Here is a 21,615-nt window from a genome sequence, read left to right as displayed (position 1 = left end):
AAATAGCGTTTCAATCGGTGACGTCACTTGCTCTGAGACCTTGAAGTAGTAGTTCCCCGAGGGTGACTGTTGTTGATGTGTGCAGAGGGTCCCTAGTTTGCGCCCGGGTATGGGCGAGGGGACGGTCTAAAGTTATACTGTTACACCTGCTAACAGTTCCGCCTGCATTATCGCTGCGCCTCTATAAGAATATCATCATTTTTACACTGCTGTCCGAATCATCTGTTGTATTTCTCTCAACTCGCACACATTCCCCCTTGCTTCCAGCCTGGCATTTAGTTTGGTGCAGCGGAGGTTAATATAAGCCTAGTTGCCTGCCTCTCCGAACTCGGAAACAATGTTCTGTACCATAGAGAACAAACGGTGTCCAGACGAGACATCAACTTTTTCTGAGCCAGGTGAAATCACGCATCAATGTCATTATTATGGATATATTCAAGTCAACGACAATAGAAAAACAGTTCAAACAAAGGAAAGTGTAGCTAATGTAAGGTGCGATATTTGACGTGACTGAGTTAGCTGAAGTTGGCAACATCAGCACCACGTGTGTTATTTCATAGTGTTGATGTCTTCACTAATATTCTACAATGTAGTAAATAGTAAGCAAATAAAGAAAAACTGTGAAGTGGGTGTGTCCAAGCTTTTGACTTGTACTGGATATGTGACCAATAAAATGTGATTTGATTTAAATGTAATCGCGCATCTGACCAATAGTGCAAGACTTTTGTTCTGGTTTAACCAATATTACGTATTGCTTAATTATAGCACTGGGGGAGCACATTCTGAGAATGAGACAATTACTAAACAATGTGACTTTTGACTCAAATCAGCTACTTTGACCACTTTCCCAACAAGTTAGACAAAAACGTAGAGGGTGAAATCTTGAAATCTTAGTCTACTTCTCTGCTATTCAAATCCGAAATCAGGGAGAAAATGGGGTATACCACCTTGAACACACCTGATCTCGGTAGCTAAGCAGGGTCGGGCCTGGTTAGTACTTGGATGGAGGTCCATCTGGTAATATCAAGTGCTGTAAGCTAAAAAATATATATCATCTGAAATCAGAGCAGAAATATATTCTACCAATCAAAGATAGTACAGAATGTAAAGCGTGACTGGTTCACTTAACTAAAACAAACAGGGCCAAACTCCAATTATTTGTGTTTATTGGTTTTGGGGGGTTTTGTAACTCAGTCGGGGTCTCAACTTACAATTGAGAGTTAGAATAGTAGAATACACAAGGTGCAAATTTGGTTGTGCATCAGCAGTTTTTCTCGTGAACAGTGAATGTATCAGTATTCACTCAATTAACCATGTCAGCTAACTGTTTTTGACTTGTGAGTTAGTCTAGCCAGTTATCTAAACTTTTAAGTAATCATGTCTGAATACAGACGGGCACATGTCCGGGGGCCCTGACCTCCAGTGGGCCCTGACCTCCAGTGGGCCCCCATTGATGAATTTAGTCACTCTCACTCAGATATCATTTACATGTGTAGAATTGTAGGAAATGAGCTTTAAAACTGCAAAAACATCCCTGCCCCATGGCAAAATGAGTAGAATTTAATTAAATGTACACACATACTCAGGTACAAACTCTATTGGGGGGGGGGCCAACCAAATCCCGCTTAGGACCCCCAAAAAGGCTAGAACCAGCCCTGAAAACAAACTTCTTCAACTACCATGAAAATACTTTTAAACAGCTGAAGTAAGTCACACAAGTTTACTTCATGTCAAATTACATTTCTAATTTGGTTGATATTATGTTCGCTTCTCTTTCCTTTCCTTCTCTTCCCTTTCTCTTCTTAACCCTCCCCACCTCCCCTCCCCTCCTCTCACTCCTACAGACGTATCCAACTCTTGGTTGTTGCTAGAGTACAGTGGGTGTGTGTTGCCTGAAGGAGGGCAGGTCTTACCTCTTTAAGGATGCACATGTAGATGTTGTGTTTTTGTCTGCTGTTCTGTGTGTGCTGGTATAGCTAATACACAAATGCATGCACCCGCACACAAAGACTCATACAAATGCGAAATACAAAATGAACACAAAGACCCATACCCATCTGACCTACAACATTGAACAAACATGCTCAGTCTCACATCCACACAAATATTTAAACGTAAACACACACACACTCATATATACACGCTACCTACTCTGAGACACATGTTGAGCCAGCCCAGGCAAACAGCCCTGATGCACATGTCAGGCCATGCAGGACCAGTCCCGCCCCCCTGCAGCTTTGATTGCACGGTTATTATTCGAAGACTGCAGATGTGGCCTTGGCGCTGCTTCCCAGCCAGTAGAGCACAGCCATTATCCATAGGCCAACCAATCACACACAGCACGCTCACCAGACCCTCTGACTCACACTCATGTACAAATCCGTGTATGTCTGGAATGAGTGTTGTTTAAAGCCTTCGACTGAATAGTGCATTCTGACCACTGCTTTGGGCAGTGACTCAGACCAGAGAGAGGAGAGACTGAAGGACAGAAGGGGAGGCCCACTGGGCACAGACCTCAGTTTAATGTCTCGTTTTGATTTACATTTGGTTGAGTTGTAAACTATTGTGAATGAAATCAACAAAAAATTGCCATGTCATTTGATTTAAGTCAAGCGTTAGGCATAAAAAAGACGAAATGCCCTCCTTACGTTGATAGCTTTGAGCAAATCCCATGAGTTTTCCACTTTGACTCAAAGTCATCACATAGAAATGATGTGGAAAAAAACGTTGATTCAACCAGTTTTTGCACAGGGGGTAGTGACATACAGAGAGACAGAGAGAGGAAGAGAGAGAGTGAGTCAGTTTATGCAGAACTGTAATCTGGCTCCACAGATCAGAGTTTGTCTTCAGAGTTTCAGCTCACCAACCATAACATAACCTTCAATTATGTTATGGTTAGCTTGTTCCGTTCAAATTACATGAGCTAATCCTGTCGTGTTCTTTTCATCCCAATCCCTAACCCCTCTCTAGGTGAGCCGGTCACACCACAGCGACCACGGCCTGCTCTTTCTCTTCCTGGTGGGAGGAGTCACTCCCTCTGAGCTGCGCCTGATCCGCGAGGTAGTCTCCGCCCACAAGCCGGGCACACAGGTGAGAGACCCCGGCCTGCTGCTCTTAACTTATCTGGGAGAGCTTGAGTTGAACAAACAACACAGAGGGAGGGATTGGGGAGAGAGAGGGAGGGATTGGGGAGAGAGAGGGAGGGGTTGGAGAGAGGGAGGGGTTGGAGAGAGGGAGGGAGGGAGGGATTGGAGAGAGAGAGGGAGGCATTGGAGAGAGGGAGAGAGGGATTGGAGAGAGGGAGGGGTTGGAGAGAGAGAGGGAGGGATTAGAGAGAGAGAGGGCGAGATTGGTGAGAGGGAGAGAGGGATTGGAGAGAGGGAGGGGTTGGAGAGAGGGAGGGAGGGGTTGGAGAGAGGGAGGGAGGCATTGGAGAGAGGGATCGAGGGGTTGGAGAAAGGGAGGGAGGGGTTGGAGAGAGGGAGGGAGGGAATGGAGAGAGGGAGGGAGCGATTGGAGAGAGAGAGGGAAGGATTGGAGAGAGAGAGGGAGGGATTCGAGAGAGAGAGGTAGGGATTGGAAAGAGAGAGAGAGGGAGGGATTTGAGAGAGAGAGAGGGAGGGTGATGTAAATGGATCAAAGGAGAGGAGATGTGAGAGGCCAGGTGCAGACTACGCTGCTGTGGTATTGATGTGTTGTTTAGGCTACAGCTCTCCAGGTTGTGGCTCAGTGTCGTTACATAACACTCTGTGATGGGTTTGTCATCAGAGTCTGAAGGGACATATCAAAAGAGGAACCTGAGCAGAAAATGCAGCGAGAAGCAGGGAGGGGGCGACCACAAAAATCTGGGTGCTGAGTTGACGATGTTCCTTCATCTGCCCTGGAAGAAAGTCAAGAGTAGCTAGATATTATATAACCCGACACACACACACACACACACACACACACACACAGACCCATATTCTCAGGTGACAGACAATGGATAGTGCAGCAGTAAAAGCAACTCATGTTATATACTCACGTCATATAGACACGTACAGTAAGTGCAAAGCCATTGTGTGTGTTTGGCTGTTTTGAGTGTGGTAATGCATCTCAACAACATCCTCAGCATCAGTGTGTATTGTACATTGTGTGTACATGGTTAGTGAACTGTGAGCCAGTGTACTGTAGTACAGTCTAATCCCTGGCTAGCTGTGCTAATGAAAGGGACGTATAATGGGGTTCAGAGGGGATGAAAGGCCTGAGCAGCATCAAAGCCTGATGAATACATCTCGAATCAGAACAACAGAAGAAAGAGACGCTCTTACTGTGCTGTAGGACCCTCATCCTGAAGCCAGCAGCCCACACACAGTCTGACCTCAGCCCACATACTCTGACCCCAACCCATTCAGACTGCTCCGTCTGTCTGCCTTTAGAGGTGTTCTGATCAGGGCTGGCTTCCAGGAACATAGAGGTCATCTAAGGACTTGGTCATGAATGAAGCCAGATTTAAATGCAGTCAGACAATAGTTTTGTTTGAATTAATGATACAGATATGATGTTTTTTTCAAATCCAGTTCAAAATGAATAGCCTGGATTTGCTTAATGTCTAAACTGAGTCATTGGGTCATATACTGAATGTGGACAGAAGGTGCAATAAATGGCATCTCTATCGAAATCAATTTGCATTATTTTAATTGAGAGATTGTTGCACCTTCCATGTACATTCAGCATCTGCTTATTTTAAGTAGGACGTTTACTCCAGTTGTCTGAACCAATGGTCTGAACACACAGCAACTGTTGTGTTTCTCCTTTGCTGATGTAGCCACTGGCCAGTCTGACTCTCCCTGTCTGTCTGTTCTTGTTCCCAGGTGCTGGTCCTCTCTACCAGACTGTTGAGACCTACAGACGTCCCCGAGCTGCTCTTCACCACCCAAAGACTGGTGCCAGACATTGGTGTGTGAGCACGGAACAAGGACCACACACACACAGACACAGACGCACACACAGACACAGACGCACACACACAGACACACACAGACACACACACACACACACACACACACAGACACACACACACACACACAGACACACACACACACACACACACACACACACACACACACACACACACACACACACACACACACACACACACACACACACACACACACACACACACACACACACACACACACACACACACACACACACACACACACACACACACTCCACCAACACATACCACTCTTAGGGTGTGGAGAGGAGAAATGAGAGACTCCAGTGAGATTGTGTGGTTTGGTAATGGACTGGAGTCATGGGTGTGGTGAGCAGAGGTGGAGGTTTATGAATTTGTCTAGAGGAAAAAACAGAGGATCTAATTAGGCTTTTTTCAAAGGCATTCCCAAATATTTACTTCAGTTGTGTTACGTTAGAGTCCTCTCCCTTCCTTTGTACTACCCAAATCACATTGTAAGGCAACACTTAGGTACTTATGGATTCTCTCATTCCAAACTGTACAGAATGTAAACGTGATCCAATCTGGTGTAATCTGATCTTGAAGCTCAACTCCAAACAGACAGATGACATTCAAATCAAGTTACTTTAATACGTGTTTTGTTGTTTACATTCAATCTGAATATGTTGAATAAATCTTGTATATTTGTGAAACTCATCCATGTGAAATGGAAAGTTCTTGAATGCTAGTGTGTGTGTGTGTGTGTGTGTGTGTGTGTGTGTGTGTGTGTGTGTGTGTGTGTGTGTGTGTGTGTGTGTGTGTGTGTGTGTGTGTGTGTGTGAGTGAGTGAGAGAGAGAGAGAGTTGTAGGGTTGTTCTGGCTGTGGCACTAACTGAAGTGCTAACAGTCCTATAGTATGTGTGAGCTCATTAGAGGTGAGAGTGTGAAGTAACGTGAGGCGTCCTGGTGTTGAGATGGTGTGTCAACAACCAGCCGTTCAGTAGGCAGAGCAGCGGAAATTAGAGACATGTCTCCATGCACATTACAACCCTGACCTGACACCACAAACATACATCAGCCCCTCTGTGACACCACAATAATACTGTTGTGTGGTGGCTGTGATATTTGTTGCCCTGACAATGACATGATCAGTCATGTTGTAATCCTGAAGATCACACAGACACAGCTGTCCTGTCAGTCACACTGCCCACCTTCCCGTGACATCATAGTAAGACAATGGTGGTGCGCTGTTGTAGCTGTCATGTTAAAGGACAATTCCGCCACTTTTGAACCTTATAGTCATGATCTGCAGCACCCAACTAGTGTACCTGTTAAGATAAAGGTCCTACAAAATGCTTCTCTGTGACAGTGTAGGATCAAACTCTGCAGAAAGTTTAGCCAGTGCTCCCCACAAATCAGTGTTTGAAAATCTGTATATTTCTTTCTACACAATGTAGAAATGCACCGTTTACACGAACACTGGTATTGTGCTGATAGTGAGAATGAACTTGAAAGTTGGTGTAATTGCCCTTTAAAATCAAGGCCTCTAAAGATCTGTATCTATGGATGAGTCAAACAGCCGTCACCCTGGTTTTTGTGCATTCTACACCCACTGCTGTGGTAGAATAGAACATGCCATGGATTCTACTTGATTAAAAGCCTTCCTCCCACTTAGAATGGGGTATATGCTAATTCTGTGGCGCCACAGTCATTGATCAACCATTCTTCTCATGAGGTTCAGAATCTGAATTCTCTGTGGTCTTTTAAGAACAGCCCCTTTGAGGACGAGCCTGGTCTGTTAGTGTTCAAAAATGGCATGGTCTTATCACGCTTCATTGTAAATAGTGTAGACCCTCACACGTCTGTGTGTACCTGGTTCATACCTGCCCCGTATAAAAGTATGTCAGTGTATTTCTCAGACAAGAGGTTGTAGTCGAAGACAAGAGTCGTCATGAATTCAATCATTTTATTTTCAAAAATGTAACAAATAAATATCAGTAAGCCATGTGGCTTTCTTAAAGTGCATCACAGATACCCAACACCCCAGTGTCCAATCTATGCTGCCCAGCAGTGACCCTGCTGTCGTCACATAGTTCACTACCATGATGTGCAAAATGATGGTTTTGCCTGCTGTACAAGGAATGCACTGGGGAACTGGAGATAATGACAGACGAGAAATGGAACAGTGACAACACAGCGCGCTGACTTAAGTGCTCGGCGTGTCTGACAGAGTGTTCTCTCAGCATTGCCAAGCAGAGTGGCAGCCCAAATACAAAACTCAAACTGACACAATAGGTACCAGCTTAAAAAAATAAAAAAAAACATTCTGTGCAGTGTCCTTCAAGGCTTTTGTTGCCAGGAAAAAAATATGAGATTGTGTTCACACGTATCTGGGTTTCATTCAGCGCACGGACAGCTTCCCCCTTTGTCCCTTCTGGTGGGCTGACATACCAACACCTCCCAGCTGCTGTCTCATAGCAGACCTCAGTGAACAGTCTCAGACAGGACAGGAGTGACGGTGACAAACAGGCTGACACCGGTCCGCCCCACAGGTCATTTCCGCTGTCAGAGTGAACATGGGGTCAGAGTTGAGCCTCCATTTTGTCTCTGCTGCTCATCGTAAGTCAGGCTGCTCCAGCCATATTGAGAAGTCCCAAACAAGGCACAGGAATCTTCTCTGCCTTCTTTTCTCATTTATTTTCAGTAGCCACTCTGGACCACGTTGTGTAGTAGACGAACCCAAGTCCTTCTCACACAGAGGTGACAGTCCTGACTTTAGCCGACAGGGCCTGCTTGAAGCGCCTCTTCAGGTCCTGCATGTTGGGGGACTTGGGCCTGGGGATAAGGGGTGAGCGTCCCTTCTTCTCAGCCACGCCACTGGAGCTGGCGTGGGAGGACAGAGAGGCTGTGGGCTGCTGTTTGGCCATGTGGCAGCACAGCCTGTGGAAGGCCCCATGTACCTGGCTGTAGTCTTCGCTGGCTGACACCTCGTAGAAGGAGCAGCCCAGCGCTGCCGCCAGCAGGGGGCCCTGTTCGGCATCCACCCGCCTCATGTGCAGCAGGTCCGCCTTATTGGCCAGCAGGATGACGGGTGGCACGTTGGCCCTACCCGCTCGGGCCACCAGCTGGTGCAACTGGCCAATCAAATCAAAGCTATGGCGGTCGGTCACAGAGTAGACCAGCACCACGGCATCGGCCCATTGGATGGAGCAGGTCACATGATCAGGGATGCTGAGGCCGTTACCGGTCAGCTGAGGAGAAAAACGAGGAGATCATGGTTAGAGAACTGTTGCATTGGAACCCATTTGATGAACGTTATATAATCCACCCTAGACAGCTATGGGATTTAAATTGAATCCAGATCAAATATTCCCATCTGTTTATGCAACAGGTCTGTTCTACTGAATGGAGTGCTGTAGTCTAGTCAGCCAGTGGGAGTAACTTAACTCCTCCCCTGCCCCTAGCCTACTCTCTCCTGTGGCTGCTGAGTGAGTGAAGGGGAACTAGGTGAGGTTGATTGAGGAGCCAGGAGTGGGGTATCATTTACCCCTGGCTCAGACATTCACTGAATAGAAATGGGAAATTAGATGGCTAGACTACAAGTCTCTGTACTTCAGTAATAAAAAAACCTGCGGGTTTGGACCAAAGCCCAGACCAGGGAGGGAAGAACTCTACACAGAAAGCGCAGACTTCTCATAGCCTACTATAGTAATATAACTACTGTATATACTGATTCGTGGTAGGAGTAAATCATGATCTATTCCTAAAACCTCACACCAAAAACCCTACACTGATCAGAGGCTAGCCTAAATAGAAGACTAGCCTAAATGGCGTTGTTTTGTAGGCACTCACAAGCAGACGTCTCGAGCGCTCAATTTGAAGCTGTGGGCGGATTTTGAGTTTGTGTAGCAAAAGGCAGATGGTGAACTTACATCAACACCCGGCGTGTCCTGGACTTGGATGGCTACTTGCTCTCCTCCGTCCACCTGGACCTCTCTTGAATAAAGGTTTCCTGCGTTTCTCTCGTAGTCCCCGATGAAGCGCCTTGTTAGAAATCTTACTACCAGAGCTGGAAGAGAAGACGACCATAACATTAATCAAATGGTCTATGAATTTACAAATACATTTCTCAAATGTAGTTAACATAAACAAACAAGTTCAAACAGTAAAACGAAAAACTGTAGATAAGTCCAACTGATTTTTCAATGTACCTGTTTTGCCAACTCCGCTGCCCCCGATCACTGCTATTTTGATGTTCCCGTTGGACCGGCACTCTGGGGTCGCAAACTCCGCGATGGTTGACATGTTCTGGATCAGACGCATTTTGACTAAATCCTCGTTCAGTTTTCAATATGATGCAAAAAAATTATTCAGCTCTGTCAAACAATGTTTCGTAAAATAGTTTGTAAATACCTAAAGTAAGCCCTTAATAGCAGCTTCAGAAAACCAGAAAATCTCTTGTCGGCTGTTCCTTCCAACCCGGAGCTGACTTTGTGAATACTGCAAGATGTGAAAGCCCGTTGGATTTTATAGTGCCAAAGAAATGGTCGATGCTGATTGGCTAGTGGCAACAGCAGGCTCTCTCGGCACCCTGCCTCCTTTCACGTGGATCCGCGAGCCAAACACAAGGAGAAAAAGACTGCAACCACCAATTGGATTCCACGGAATTGTGGAGAAAAAGTGGCCAAAATAAATAAATAAAAAGAATGCCCCGTGCAACAAACAGGTGGGTCAGTTCTTAACAAAACATCATTTCGTATACATAATAAGCCTTAATAGCTACTGTAGAGGGACTGGGGCGCTAGTAATTGACCAGATATATGACATTTTATAATACCCAAAACACGTGAAAAAAATGGTGAATGAGATTATAGTATAAATATTGATCCCCAATAGAAACCAAACCTATCGAAAAAGTTATTTGGGCCTAAGTATAAGAAAAAAAAGGAAGAATATAATGACCACGTGCACACAAATGCTATTTGCACATCTGCAAGGAGAATCTAAAACATCGACAGGTAAAGTGTGATCAAACGCACATCCTATAGTGGGGTGCAGGTCCGGAAAAATTAGTTCTAAAAGTAAAACCCGCACACTCGTAAACTCCACCACGTACCCGTATGAATAAACCCACAACATTTCGATCCTGCAAGCAGTGGCGGATTTAGGTATAGGCGACATGGGCAGCCAACCAAGGCGACATCTTCCCGAGTGCAGCACGAGACAATGCACACAAAAAAAATCGTAATGGTGACATTTGCGCGATCGGTTTTCTATCGCTCATTTGCAAATCACGTCAATGATGCCGGTCTCCCACTCAGAAGTACGAGATGGGGGGGGGGGGGGGGGGGGGGGGGGGGGGGCTAGGTTGACCAGAGTTCTCCCCACTGGAAGCCTGAGGTAGGGGGAGAGGGGGAATCTATCAAATAGCGCACCTTTAAGGTTGTACAGTACTAATGCAATTAGTACAATCAATCACACTATGAAATGCTACCAAATAACCTACAATTCATTCATAATACTGTGAATATATAGTTTCACTGACATATTGTTGCATTTTTTTCTGGTTTGTGTGAAATCGGGTCGCCCAGGGAGCCATACAAGCTAGAACTGCCTGCAAGGATCTTCATGTTTATTAATAAAGGCACAGGGTGGAGTTTATGAGTGTGTGGTCTCTATTTCTAAAATATCACAGTACATAGGCTACACAGGAAAGCAGAAAGGTATTTGTTTAACAGGTGTCCTATTTAGAGACGCATTGACTGTACTTGTCTGTATAAAACATGTGTACCCGGGCGCGAACCAGGGACCTTCTGCACACATCAACAACAGTCACCCACGAAGCGTCGTTACCCATCGCTCCACAAAAGCCGCGGCCCTTGCAGAGCAAGGGGAACTACTACTTCAAGGTCTCAGAGCAAGTGACGTCACTGATTGAAACGCTATTTAGCGCCCACGCTAACTAAGCTAGCCGTTTCACATCCGTTACACTTGCACACAAACATCCAGGTCTTTTGTGTCTGACAGTGTGCACGTGCAAAAGTACTGAGAAGATAGCTGTCGTTTCAGTGGCAGCCGTCCCTAGTTGTGTGAATGGAATATAACCAGACCCTTTGTAGACGACTCCATGGAGTATTGTTGTGAAATAGATCCATGCTGTTGGTGGTAGGTAATGGGAGCAGTCAAACAGGCTCTTCACAAGGCCTCAGCACAGGGGGTTGATGTTCTCTAAACGGAACCCCACACACGCCTATCAGACCCCATGCAATCACACAGAGGTGTGAAAGTTGTCTGGCTGACACCTAACTCGAAGTCTTCCTGACTTCAGAGTCTGGAAAGGCTCCATGGTGTTGTAGGAAAGATGCGTCTATAATGACTGGGGCTGTGGTTTTTAACTGATTGGTTCGCCTGTGTCTTTCTCACTCAAATACTAACCTAACGTAGCAGGCTCAAACACCCACATGGACAGCCACACAAAGGCCCGAGCGCCGCCTCCTTCCAATACAACTGTTGGGTTTTCAAATCCAAACAACGAGATGTCGCAGTCCCCTAGGGAGAAGGAAAAAAAGGTTGACAGAACCAATCAAAGCTCAAGCCAACTTCTGTGTGAATACTGCACTAACAACAGACTCCTGTCCAGACCAGTGTGTCACAGCTCTCCCTCACCATGTACCACGTGAGTCGCGTCAGCCAGACTGTGGCTGCCCCCTACCTCCTCAATTATTTACAACCCTCAATTCACAGCAGAGCACTTAAATATTTCCAGAAACAAAGTATACCGAACAAAAATATAAACGCAACATGTAAAGTGTTGGTCCTCATGAGCTGAAATAAAAGATCCCAGAAATGTTCCATTTGCAGTAAAACTTATTTCTTTCAAAAGGCCTCACAACCACAGACCATGTGTAACCACGCCAGGCCAGTTCCTCCACATCCGGCTTCTTCACCTGCTGGATCGTCCGAGGGAGTGGGAGTGGTGGGTGCTAGGTGCAGAGGAGTATTTCTGTCTGTAATAAAGCACTTTTGTGGGGAAAAACTCATTCTGATTGGCTGGGCTCCCAAGTGGATGGGCCTATGCCCTCCCAGGCCCACCCATGGCTGCGTCCCTGTCCAGTCATGTGAATTCCATAGATTAGGGCCAACATTTTTTTTTTTAAATTACAGAATTCCTTCTATGAACTGTGATTGTAAATCGTTGAAATTGTTGCATGCTTTGGTTATATTTTTGTTCAGTGTAACTTAAATTCAGTAGTATAATGACTTTAAACATTCACTTTTTTTATTTATTTTTTCCATCTTTGACTTTCTTTTGCTCACTTTGTGTTCGTGTGCGTGCGTGCACTCTTGTTTATGTCTGCAGCTTGTGCAGCAGCAGGAGTGTAGGTGCCTGTGGTAACAGAGCAGTGTTTCAAAAGAAAGCATTTTGTCAGTCTTTATTGTTTCTACTACAATTACTGCTGTTCAATAACCTACTTCTCTTTTTAACCTATTCCTTTCATTTTCCTCACTTTATTATCTCTCCCTCTCTCTCTCCCTCCCTCTCTCCCTCTCCCTCCCTCCCTCTCTCCCTCTCTCCCTCCCTCCCTCCCTCTCCCACCTTCCCTCCCTCTCTCCCTCCCTCCCTCTCTCCCACCTTCCCTCCCTCTCTCCCTCCCTCACTCTCCCTCTCTCGTTCTCTCCCTCTCTCTCACCCTCTCTAGCTCTCTCCCTCTCTCACCCCTCTCGCTCTCTCACTCTCTCGTTCTCTCCCTCTCTCCCTCTCTCTCACCCTCTCTAGCGCTCTCACTCTCTCGTACTCTCCCTCTCTCGCTCTCCCTCCCTCCCTCCCTCTCTCCCTCTCTCCCACCCTCCCTCCTCTCTCCCACCTTCCCTCCCTCTCTCCCTCCCTCACTCTCTCGCTCTCTCCCTCTCTCACTCTCTCGTTCTCTCCCTCTCTCCCCTCTCTCTCTCCCTCCCTCTCTCCCTCTCCCTCCCTCCCTCTCTCCCTCTCTCCCTCCCTCCCTCCCTCTCTCCCACCTTCCCTCCCTCCCTCTCCCTCCCTCACTCTCCCTCTCTCATTTCTCTCCCTCTCTCTCACCCTCTCTAGCTCTCTCCCTCTCTCACTCTCTCGCTCTCTCACTCTCTCGTTCTCTCCCTCTCTCCCTCTCTCTCACCCTCTCTAGCGCTCTCACTCTCTCGTACTCTCCCTCTCTCGCTCTCCCTCTCTCGCTCTCCCCCCCCCCCATCTTTCATCCGCGTTCATGCGTCTGCCTCTTGAGGTATGTTGGCAGCCGGTCGTAGACTGATTATGGTCTGGTATGTCTTTTTTATAAGAGCCCCGATGACAGGCGAGGGCACTCATATATAAAATGAATGCCTAGGATTCATCAGCAGACAGGTCCCTGCTAGCTGCACAGCACAGCATGTCACCAGCCCCCCCCCCCCCCCCCCCCCACAACCCACCTCACCACATCACAAACACCAGCCTCCAGTGCCTCATAGGATGGCCGTGTGTTTACCATGCCCATAACCAGCTTGTTCAGGAGTGTCCTTTGTACTGGTGAGTGATCTGCAACTTTGCACTGTCACAATAACGGCTTCGTAATTGTAGCTGCAGGATTTATGCTGGTGATATAGAAATCTCTGCAGCCAGAACCAAATTGTTTAAGCACGCTGGCCACTGGTCAGCTAATGTTAAGGCAGTCACGAGAGACAGAAGTTGTACACTGATGGTTTTTGTGACCGTGCCCTGGCTACAGCTACTTTATTATGCCATGATGGTGACACACTCCTCAGCTTCTATCCCCCTCTAATCTGCCCCCATACAGGTGACTAATGCAGTCATGTCAGAGCCGTTCTACAAATGAGCTCAGTGTTCACCTCCATGCCCGAGGTGTTGCGTTAGCAGCTCTAGGTGCCTGTTAGCCTAATGAAGGGCAGGTGATATTCACTCTTTAGCTCCATAAAGACAGATGTCCGATACGCTGTGAGCCTGTCATTCACATAGAGGTTTTAAGGTGTCGGGTCGTCCAGCCATATAACATCTCACTGACGGCGTACAGCACGTGTCCCTATTATGATATTCTGTGCATTGTCAATTGACAAAGGTAATTGATTGTGTTTTTCGGAATGTGGGTCATAAACCATTCCATTATTGAGTGTAGGATATTGTGATACATACAACCTGGCAGTAAATCAATTGCTCCTCATACTGATAGTTGTTGTTGTTCCTGTTTTAGAGAGACAATGCATTTCAGTTTATGGTATTGTGTTAAGATCATGAGTGTGAATGAGCTCCCTCAGGTACATAGTGCTGCGTAGTTGTGCATTGGGCTGAAAGTTCATTTTCACTGAGCGAGGGAAAGAGAAACACATCCAAATAAATGTGAATGTAAAGAGCAGACAATTAGCCAGAGAGAATAAACAAAGCGTGAGTAGAACAAGGAATAAACTAGAGATAGGGGTGTTACTCACACCGTGGTGACAACAGAAGGCTAGAGGGGACAGAATGGGGGTGGTCTCTAGTTGGGGTGTGGACCCTCAAGGGGACAGGGGGCTTCCATGGAGAAGCAGGGGAGTGGCAGGGTAATTGGGCTTGTGGAGTGGGCAGGGGGAGGGAGTGATGTGGGGGGTATTCTCAGAAGGATGTTTGTTGACACAGAGGTGAAGACTGATTTCCCGTGGTGGGGAATGGAAGTACCCCGCCTTTTACACTCTCCCCAAAGAGGAGAGGAATTCATTAAGGCCATAGACTGGTTCTCAGTACACAAATGCAGTGATCTGGTGGACAGGGACAGTCTGACATGACGTCATGCTTTGGGTCACACCTGTTAAAGGAGCACTAGGCAGAAATCGCTCCACCATTTCCTGGTTGCTAAAATTCTAATAGTTTGCCTAATTTCCATTTAAAACAAGCAAGTATAGTGTAGATAATCATTGTACCATCTAAACTGCTGTGAAATATATTTTCCATAACCAAAAATATTGTATTTTCAGCAGTTTGAAGCTGGTGTACAAAACCAAAAGTAAAATACGCAAAACAAAACGTAAGAGCAGGAAGCGTAGAAATGGCGCAAATAGAATAGGTATACGGCTTCTTAGACCTGCTTTCAATGAGAATGACAGATCTATAACTCACATTGCTATGTGAATTTGGTCGGGTCGCACAATATTGTTCCATATTGCAGCTTTAAGTCTGGGTGAGGTATGATTTGTGTATCACAATATGGATGTTGGTGATATGCAAATCATCCAATTTCATCTCTCTCATGACAAAGCAGAACATTTTCAAAATGGAAGCTGTGCCACGTAAACTTAGCACTAGCAACACTCATGTAGTCATTTTGGTAATTGTTGAAACTATTGAAGTATATGAAACGCTTCAGTCTGGTTTTAGACCCCATCATAGCACTGAGACTGCACTTGTGAAGGTGGAAAATTACCTTTTAATTGCGTCAGACCAAGGCTCTGCATCTGTCCTCGTGCTCCTAGACCTTAGTGCTGCTTTTGATACTATCGATCACCACACTCTTTTGGAGAGATTAGAAACCCAAATTGGTCTACACGGACAAGTTCTGGCCTGGTTTAGATCTTATCTTATCACTCTGACAAATCAATTGTACATTTCGGTGTTCCTCAAGGTTCCATTTTAGGACCACTATTGTTTTCACTATATATTTAACCTCTTGGTGATGTCATTCGGACACATAATGTTAACTTTCACTGCTATGCGGATGACACACAGCTGTACATTTTGATGAAACATGGTGATGCCCCAAAATTGCCCTCCCTGGAAGCATGTGTTTCAGACATAAGTAAGTGGATGGCTGCAAATGTTCTACTTTTAAACTCGGACAAAACAGAGATGCTTGTTCAAGGTCCCGAGAACTTCTGTCGAATCTGATAATTAATCTTGATGGTTGTACAGTCGTCTCACATAAAACTGTGAAGGACCTCAGCGTTACTCTGGACCCTGATCTCTCTTTTGACGAACATATCAAGACTGTTTCAAGGACAGCTTTTTTCCATCTACGTAACATTGCAAAAATCAGAAACTTTCTGTCCAAAAATGATGCAGAAAAATGTATCCATGCTTTTGTCACTTCTAAGTTAGAACTGCAATGCTCTACTTTCCGGCTACCCGGATAAAGCACTAAATAAACTTCAGTTAGTGCTAAACACGGCTGCTAGAATCTTCACTAGAACCAAAAAAAATAATAATATTACTCCAGTGCTAGCCTCTCTACACTGGTTTCCTGTCAAGGCAAGGGCTGATTTCAAGGTTTTACTGCTAACTTTCGAAGCATTACATGGGCTTGCTCCTACCTATCTCTCTGATTTGGTCCTGCCGTACATACCTACACGTACGCTATGGTCACAAGACGCAGGCCTCCTTACTGTCCCTAGAATTTCTAAGCAAACAGCTGGAGGCAGGGCTTTCTCCTACAGAGCTCCGTTTTTATGGAATGGTCTGCCTACCCATGTGAGAGACGCAGACACGGTCCCAACCTTTAAGTCTTTATTGAAGACTCATCTCTTCAGTCGATCCTATGATTGAGTGTAGTCTGGCCCAGGAGTGTGAAGGTGAACAGAAAGGCACTGGAGCAATGAACCGCTCTTGCTGTCTCTGCCTGGCCGGTTCCCATCTCTCTACTGGGATTCTCTGCCTCTAACCCTATTACAGGGGCTGAGTCACTGGCTTACTGGTGCTCTTCCATGCCGTCCCTAGGAGGGGTGCGTCAGTTGAGTGTGTTGAGTCACTGACGTGATCTTCCTGTCCGGGTTGGCGCCCCCCTTTGGATTGTGCCGTGGCGGAGATCTTTGTGGGCTATACTCGGCCTTGTCTCAGGATGGTAAGTTGGTAGTTGAAGACATCCCTCTTGTGGTGTGGGGGCTGTGCTTTGGCAAAGTGGGTGGGGTTATATCCTGCCTGTTTGGCCCTGTCCGGGGGTATCATCGGATGGGCCACAGTGTCTCCTGACCCCTCCTGTCTCAGCCTCCAGTATTTATGCTGCAGTAGTTTATGTGTAGGGGGGCTAGGGTCAGTCTGTTATATCTGGAGTATTTCTCCTGTCATATCCGGTGCCCTGTGTGAATTTAAGCATGCTCTCTCTAATTCTCTCTCTTTTTCTCTCTTTTTCTCTCTTTCTTTCTTTCTTTCTTTCTCTCTTTCTTTTTTTTCTTTCTTTCTCTCTCTCGGAGGACCTGAGCCCTAGGACCATACCTCAGGACTACCTGGCCTGATGACTCCTTGCTGTCCCCAGTCCATCTGGCCGTGCTGCTGCTCCAGTTTCAACTGTTCTGCCTGCGGCTATGGAACCCTGACCTGTTCACCGGACGTGCTACCTGTCCCAGTTCTGCTGTTTTCAACTCTCTAGAGACAGCAGGAGTTGTAGAGATGCTCTGAAAGATCGGCTATGAAAAGCCAACTGACATTTACTCCTGAGGTGCTGACCTGTTGCACCCTCGACAACCACTGTGATTATTATTGTTTGACCCACCTGGTCATCTATGAACATTTGAACATCTTGGCCATGTTCTATTATAATCTCCACCCGGCACAGCCAGTAGAGGACTAGGTTTCTTCCTAGGTTCTGGCCTTTCTAGGGAGTTTTTCCTAGCCACCGTGCTATTACACCTGCATTGCTTTCTGTTTCTGGTTCTAGGCTGGGTTTCTGTACAGCACTTTGTGACATCAGCTGATGTAAGAAGGGCTTTATAAATACATTTGATTTGATTTGATATTGTGATATGGATGCCCATACTGCCCAGGCCCTAGACCTAATACATGTAACACCGCCAGTGCCAATGTTTAGGGTAATACCTGTAAGCCTGCCAACGCCTGATATCTGACATCAGTAGGATGTGTGCCATCCTTAATGTTTTTCCCACAAGATTCCTAAGCAAATGCAAAAAGCAGGGGGTATTTGGAAAACAGAAAAAGAAGGGATAGCTCTATTCACTTATTTGTTTATATCTCTCACAAGTGTGTTAGCATTTGCAATGACCAATAGAAATTCTATTGACCTATTTGTCACAGCAGCTCTTCGCCCGGACAAAGGAAGAGAGGTTGTTTATTCTTATTGAAATGTGAAGATTCAAACATGTTGACAATTTGCATAGTCCTGCATGTCAACAAAGAGGCTGGGGGGCGTGAGGGTGGTGGTGGTGGGGGGGATGAGTGCTGCTATGCTGCTGAGTCTGAATTACAATAGCCCCCTACTCTTAGGAATGTGCCCAAGGCTCTTACAGTGTAAAGTCATTTTATATATATATGTTTTTTTTTTTTTTTTTATTGGCCCATTCACCTCTTTGGAGGACAATAAATAACTTTGTTTTTACAGCTTTTCATTTTTTGTTACCATTACATTCTACACATATTTTACATACATGGCACTTTTTTTACACAGTAGTTGACAAAATATAGTAATTTGATATACAGTGCTCTCCGTAATGATTGGGACAGGGAAGCATATGTGTATTAAAGTAATCAAATGTTAAGTATTTGGTCCCATATTCATAGCATACAATGACTACATGAAGCTTGTGACTCTTCATTTTGGTTGTTTTGGTTGTGTTTCAGATGATTTTGTGCCCAATAGAAAGGAATGATAAATAATGTATTGTGTCATTTTGGAGTCACTTTTATTGTAAATAAGAATAGGATATGTTTCTAAACACTTCGACATTAATGTGGACGCTACCATGATTACGGATAGTCGTGTATGAATCGTGAATAATAATGAGTGAGAAAGTTAGAAGTTAGACCCCCCCCCCCCCCCCCCAAATGCTAACCTCCCCATTATTGTAATGGTGAGAGGTTAGCATGTCTTGGTGAAAAACAGACTGTTTTTCACCAAGACATGCTAACCTCTCACCCTTACCATTTTTTTTTGGGGGGGGGGGGGGGTGGTATGACATTTGCCGTCTAACTTTCTCACTCATTATTGTTCACGATTCATTCAGGTTTACCTGTAATCATGGTAGCATCCACATTAATGCAGAAATGTCAAACTCTATTGGAGAGATGCGACACCATTCTTCCATGAGAAATTGCATAGTTTGCTGTTTTGTTGATGAAAAACGCTGTCTCATTCACCACTCGAGAATCTCCCATAAGTGTTCAATTGGGTTGAGATCTGGTGATTTAGAAACACACACGATCACACACACACACTTTAAACCCCCTATGCTCCTTTGAGACGTGGCATTTATTCATGTATGCCAGGGGAAACCAGGCTTCCCCTAAAAATACACCAAGAAAATAAGAAAAAAACATATTGTTTTTTCAAATCTTTTGTCTCTCTTGTGTTTCAGTTTCCTTCAATTCGGAAGAGGCTCAATGTACAGTTGAAGTCGGAAGTTTACATACACTTAGGTTGGAGTCATTAAAACTTGTTTTTCAACCACTCCACAAATTTCTTGTTAACAAACTATAGTTTTGGCAAGTCGGTTAGGACATCTACTTTGTGCATGACACAAGTAATTTTTCCAACAATTGTTTACAGAAAGATTATTTCTCTTGTAATTAACTGTATCACAATTCCAGTGGGTCAGAAGTTTACGTACACTAAGTTGACTGTGCCTTTAAACAGCTTGGAAAATTCCATAAAAATATGTCATGGCTTTAGAAGCTTCTGATAGGCTAATTTACATAATTTGTGTCAATTGGAGGTGTATTTGTGGATGTATTTCAAGGCCTACCTTCAAACTCAGTGCCTCTTTGCTTGACATCATGGGAAAATCAAAAGAAATCAGCCAAGACCTCAGAAAAAAATTGTAGACCTCCACAAGTCTGGTTCATGACGGCTGGTTCATGCAGCCGTCATACCACTCAGGAAAGAGACGCGTTCTGTCTCCTATAGGTGAACGTACTTTGGTGTGAAAAGTGAAAATCAATCCCAGAACAACAGCAAAGGACCTTGTGAAGATGCTGGAGGAAACAGATACAAAAGTATCTATATCCACAGTAAAACAAGTCCTATATCAACATAACCTGAAGGTCAGCAAGGAAGAAGCCACTGCTCAAATACCGCCATAAAAAAGCCAGACTATGGTTTGCAACTGCACATGGGGACAAAGATATGTACTTTTTGGAGAAATGTCCTCTGGTCTGATGAAACAAAAACAGAACTGACTCAGTTACACCAGCTCTGTCAGGGGGAACGGGACAAAATTCACCCAACTTATTGTGGGATGCTTGTGGAAGGCTACCCGAAACGTTTGACCCAAGTTAATTAAACAATTTCAAATATAAACTGAGTGCATGTAAACTTCTGACCCACTGGGAATGTGATGAAAGAAATAAAAGCCGGAATAAATCATTCTCTCTACTATTATTCTGACAACCCTGATGTCCTTGCCGTGTCTGAATCCTGGCCCAGGAAGGCCACCAAAAATTCTGAGATTTCTATACCCAACTATAATATTTTCCGTCAAGATAGAACTGCCAAAGGGGGAGGAGTTGCAGTTTACTGCAGAGAGAGCCTGCAAAGTAATCTCATACTTTCCAGGTCCATACCCAAACAGTTCGAACTACTAATTTTGAAAATGACTCTCTCCAGAAATAAGTCTCTCACTGTTGCCGCCTGCTACCGACCTCCCTCAGCTCCCAGCTGTGCCCTGGACACCATTTGTGAATTGATCGCACCCCATCTAGCTTCAGAGTTTGTTCTGTTAGGTGACCTAAACTGGGATATGCTTAACACCTCGGCAGTCCTACAATCTAAGCTAGATGCCCTCAATCTCACACAAATCATCAAGGAACCCACCAGGTACAACCTTAAATCTGTAAACAAGGGCACCCTCATAGACCAACTGGCCCTCCAAATACACCTCTGCTGTCTTCAACCAGGATCTCAGCGATCACTGCCTCATTGCCTGTATCCTCTACGGAGCCACAGTCAAACGACCACCCCTCATCACTGTCAAAGGCTCCCTAAAACACATCACTGTCAAAGGCTCCCTAAAACACCACGTATCCTGGAAGGACATTGACCTCATCCCGTCAGTTGAGGATGCCTGGTCATTCTTTAAAAGTAACTTCCTCACCATCTTAGACAAGCATGCTCCGTCCAAAAAATGCAGAACTAAGAACAGATACAGCCCTTGGTTCACTCCAGACCTGACTGCCCTCGACCAGCACAAAAATATCCTGTGGCGGACTGCAATAGCATCGAATAGGCCCCGCGATATGCAACTGTTCAGGGAAGTCAGGAACCAATACACGCAGTCAGTCAGGAAAGCTAAGGCCAGCTTCTTCAGGCAGAAGTTTGCATCCTGTAGCTCCAACTCCAAAAAGTTCTGGGACACTGTGAAGTCCATGGAGAACAAGAGCACCTCCTCCCAGCTGCCCACTGCACTGAGGCTAGGTAACACGGTCACCACCGATAAATCCATGATTATCGAAAACTTCAACAAGCATTTCTCAACAGCTGGCAATGCCTTCCGCCTGGCTACTCCAACCTCAGCCAACAGCTCCGCCCCGCAGCTACTCGCCCAAGCCTCTCCAGGTTCTCCTTTACCCAAATCCAGATAGCAGATGTTCTGAAAGAGCTGCAAAACCTGGACCCGTACAAATCAGCTGGGCTTGACAATCTGGACCCTTTATTTCTGAAACTATCCTCCGCCATTGTCGCAACCCCTATTACCAGCCTGTTCAACCTCTCTTTCATATCGTCTGAGATCCTCAAGGATTGGAA

General features: G+C 45.5%; 2 protein-coding genes across 3 annotated transcripts in view; one reads left to right on the top strand and one right to left on the bottom strand.

Moving 5' to 3' along the window:
• LOC110521664 (sec1 family domain-containing protein 2-like) overlaps positions 1–5,653 on the top strand; it is a 64,717-nt gene extending 59,064 nt beyond the window's left edge. For both annotated transcript variants that reach the window (XM_090231822.1, XM_021599399.3), the window contains 2 exons: positions 2,971–3,090; positions 4,851–5,653. In XM_090231822.1, the coding sequence (XP_090087948.1) occupies positions 2,971–3,090; positions 4,851–4,943 (213 nt within the window). In that variant the 3' untranslated portion in view covers positions 4,944–5,653. The remainder of the gene's footprint in view (positions 1–2,970; positions 3,091–4,850) is intronic.
• Positions 5,654–6,888: 1,235 nt separating this feature from the next.
• On the bottom strand, positions 6,889–9,474 carry LOC110521663 (ras-like protein family member 11B). The gene is made up of 3 exons (XM_021599398.3): positions 9,148–9,474; positions 8,869–9,005; positions 6,889–8,187 (listed from the first exon to the last, which is right to left on the bottom strand). The coding sequence occupies exons 1-3, from the start codon at positions 9,257–9,259 to the stop codon at positions 7,687–7,689; spliced, it is 750 nt and encodes a 249-aa protein (XP_021455073.2). The 5' UTR covers positions 9,260–9,474; the 3' UTR covers positions 6,889–7,686.
• Positions 9,475–21,615: the final 12,141 nt, after the last annotated feature.

Source organism: Oncorhynchus mykiss, chromosome 4, assembly GCF_057628025.1.
Source record: "Oncorhynchus mykiss isolate SJ-2025 chromosome 4, ASM5762802v1, whole genome shotgun sequence".
Lineage (NCBI taxonomy): Eukaryota > Metazoa > Chordata > Actinopteri > Salmoniformes > Salmonidae > Oncorhynchus > Oncorhynchus mykiss.
This window is presented reverse-complemented; position numbering and strand designations above follow the sequence as displayed.

Bases quoted from the DNA above. Each gene is read 5' to 3' on its own strand.
- LOC110521663 (XM_021599398.3), bottom strand. From the start codon at position 9,259: ATGCGTCTGATCCAGAACATGTCAACCATCGCGGAGTTTGCGACCCCA. The intron at 9,006-9,147 runs GTACATTGAAAA...CTTCTCTTCCAG, and splicing joins CAGCGGAGTTGGCAAAACAG to CTCTGGTAGTAAGATTTCTA. The intron at 8,188-8,868 runs GTAAGTTCACCA...TTTTCTCCTCAG, and splicing joins AGGACACGCCGGGTGTTGAT to CTGACCGGTAACGGCCTCAG.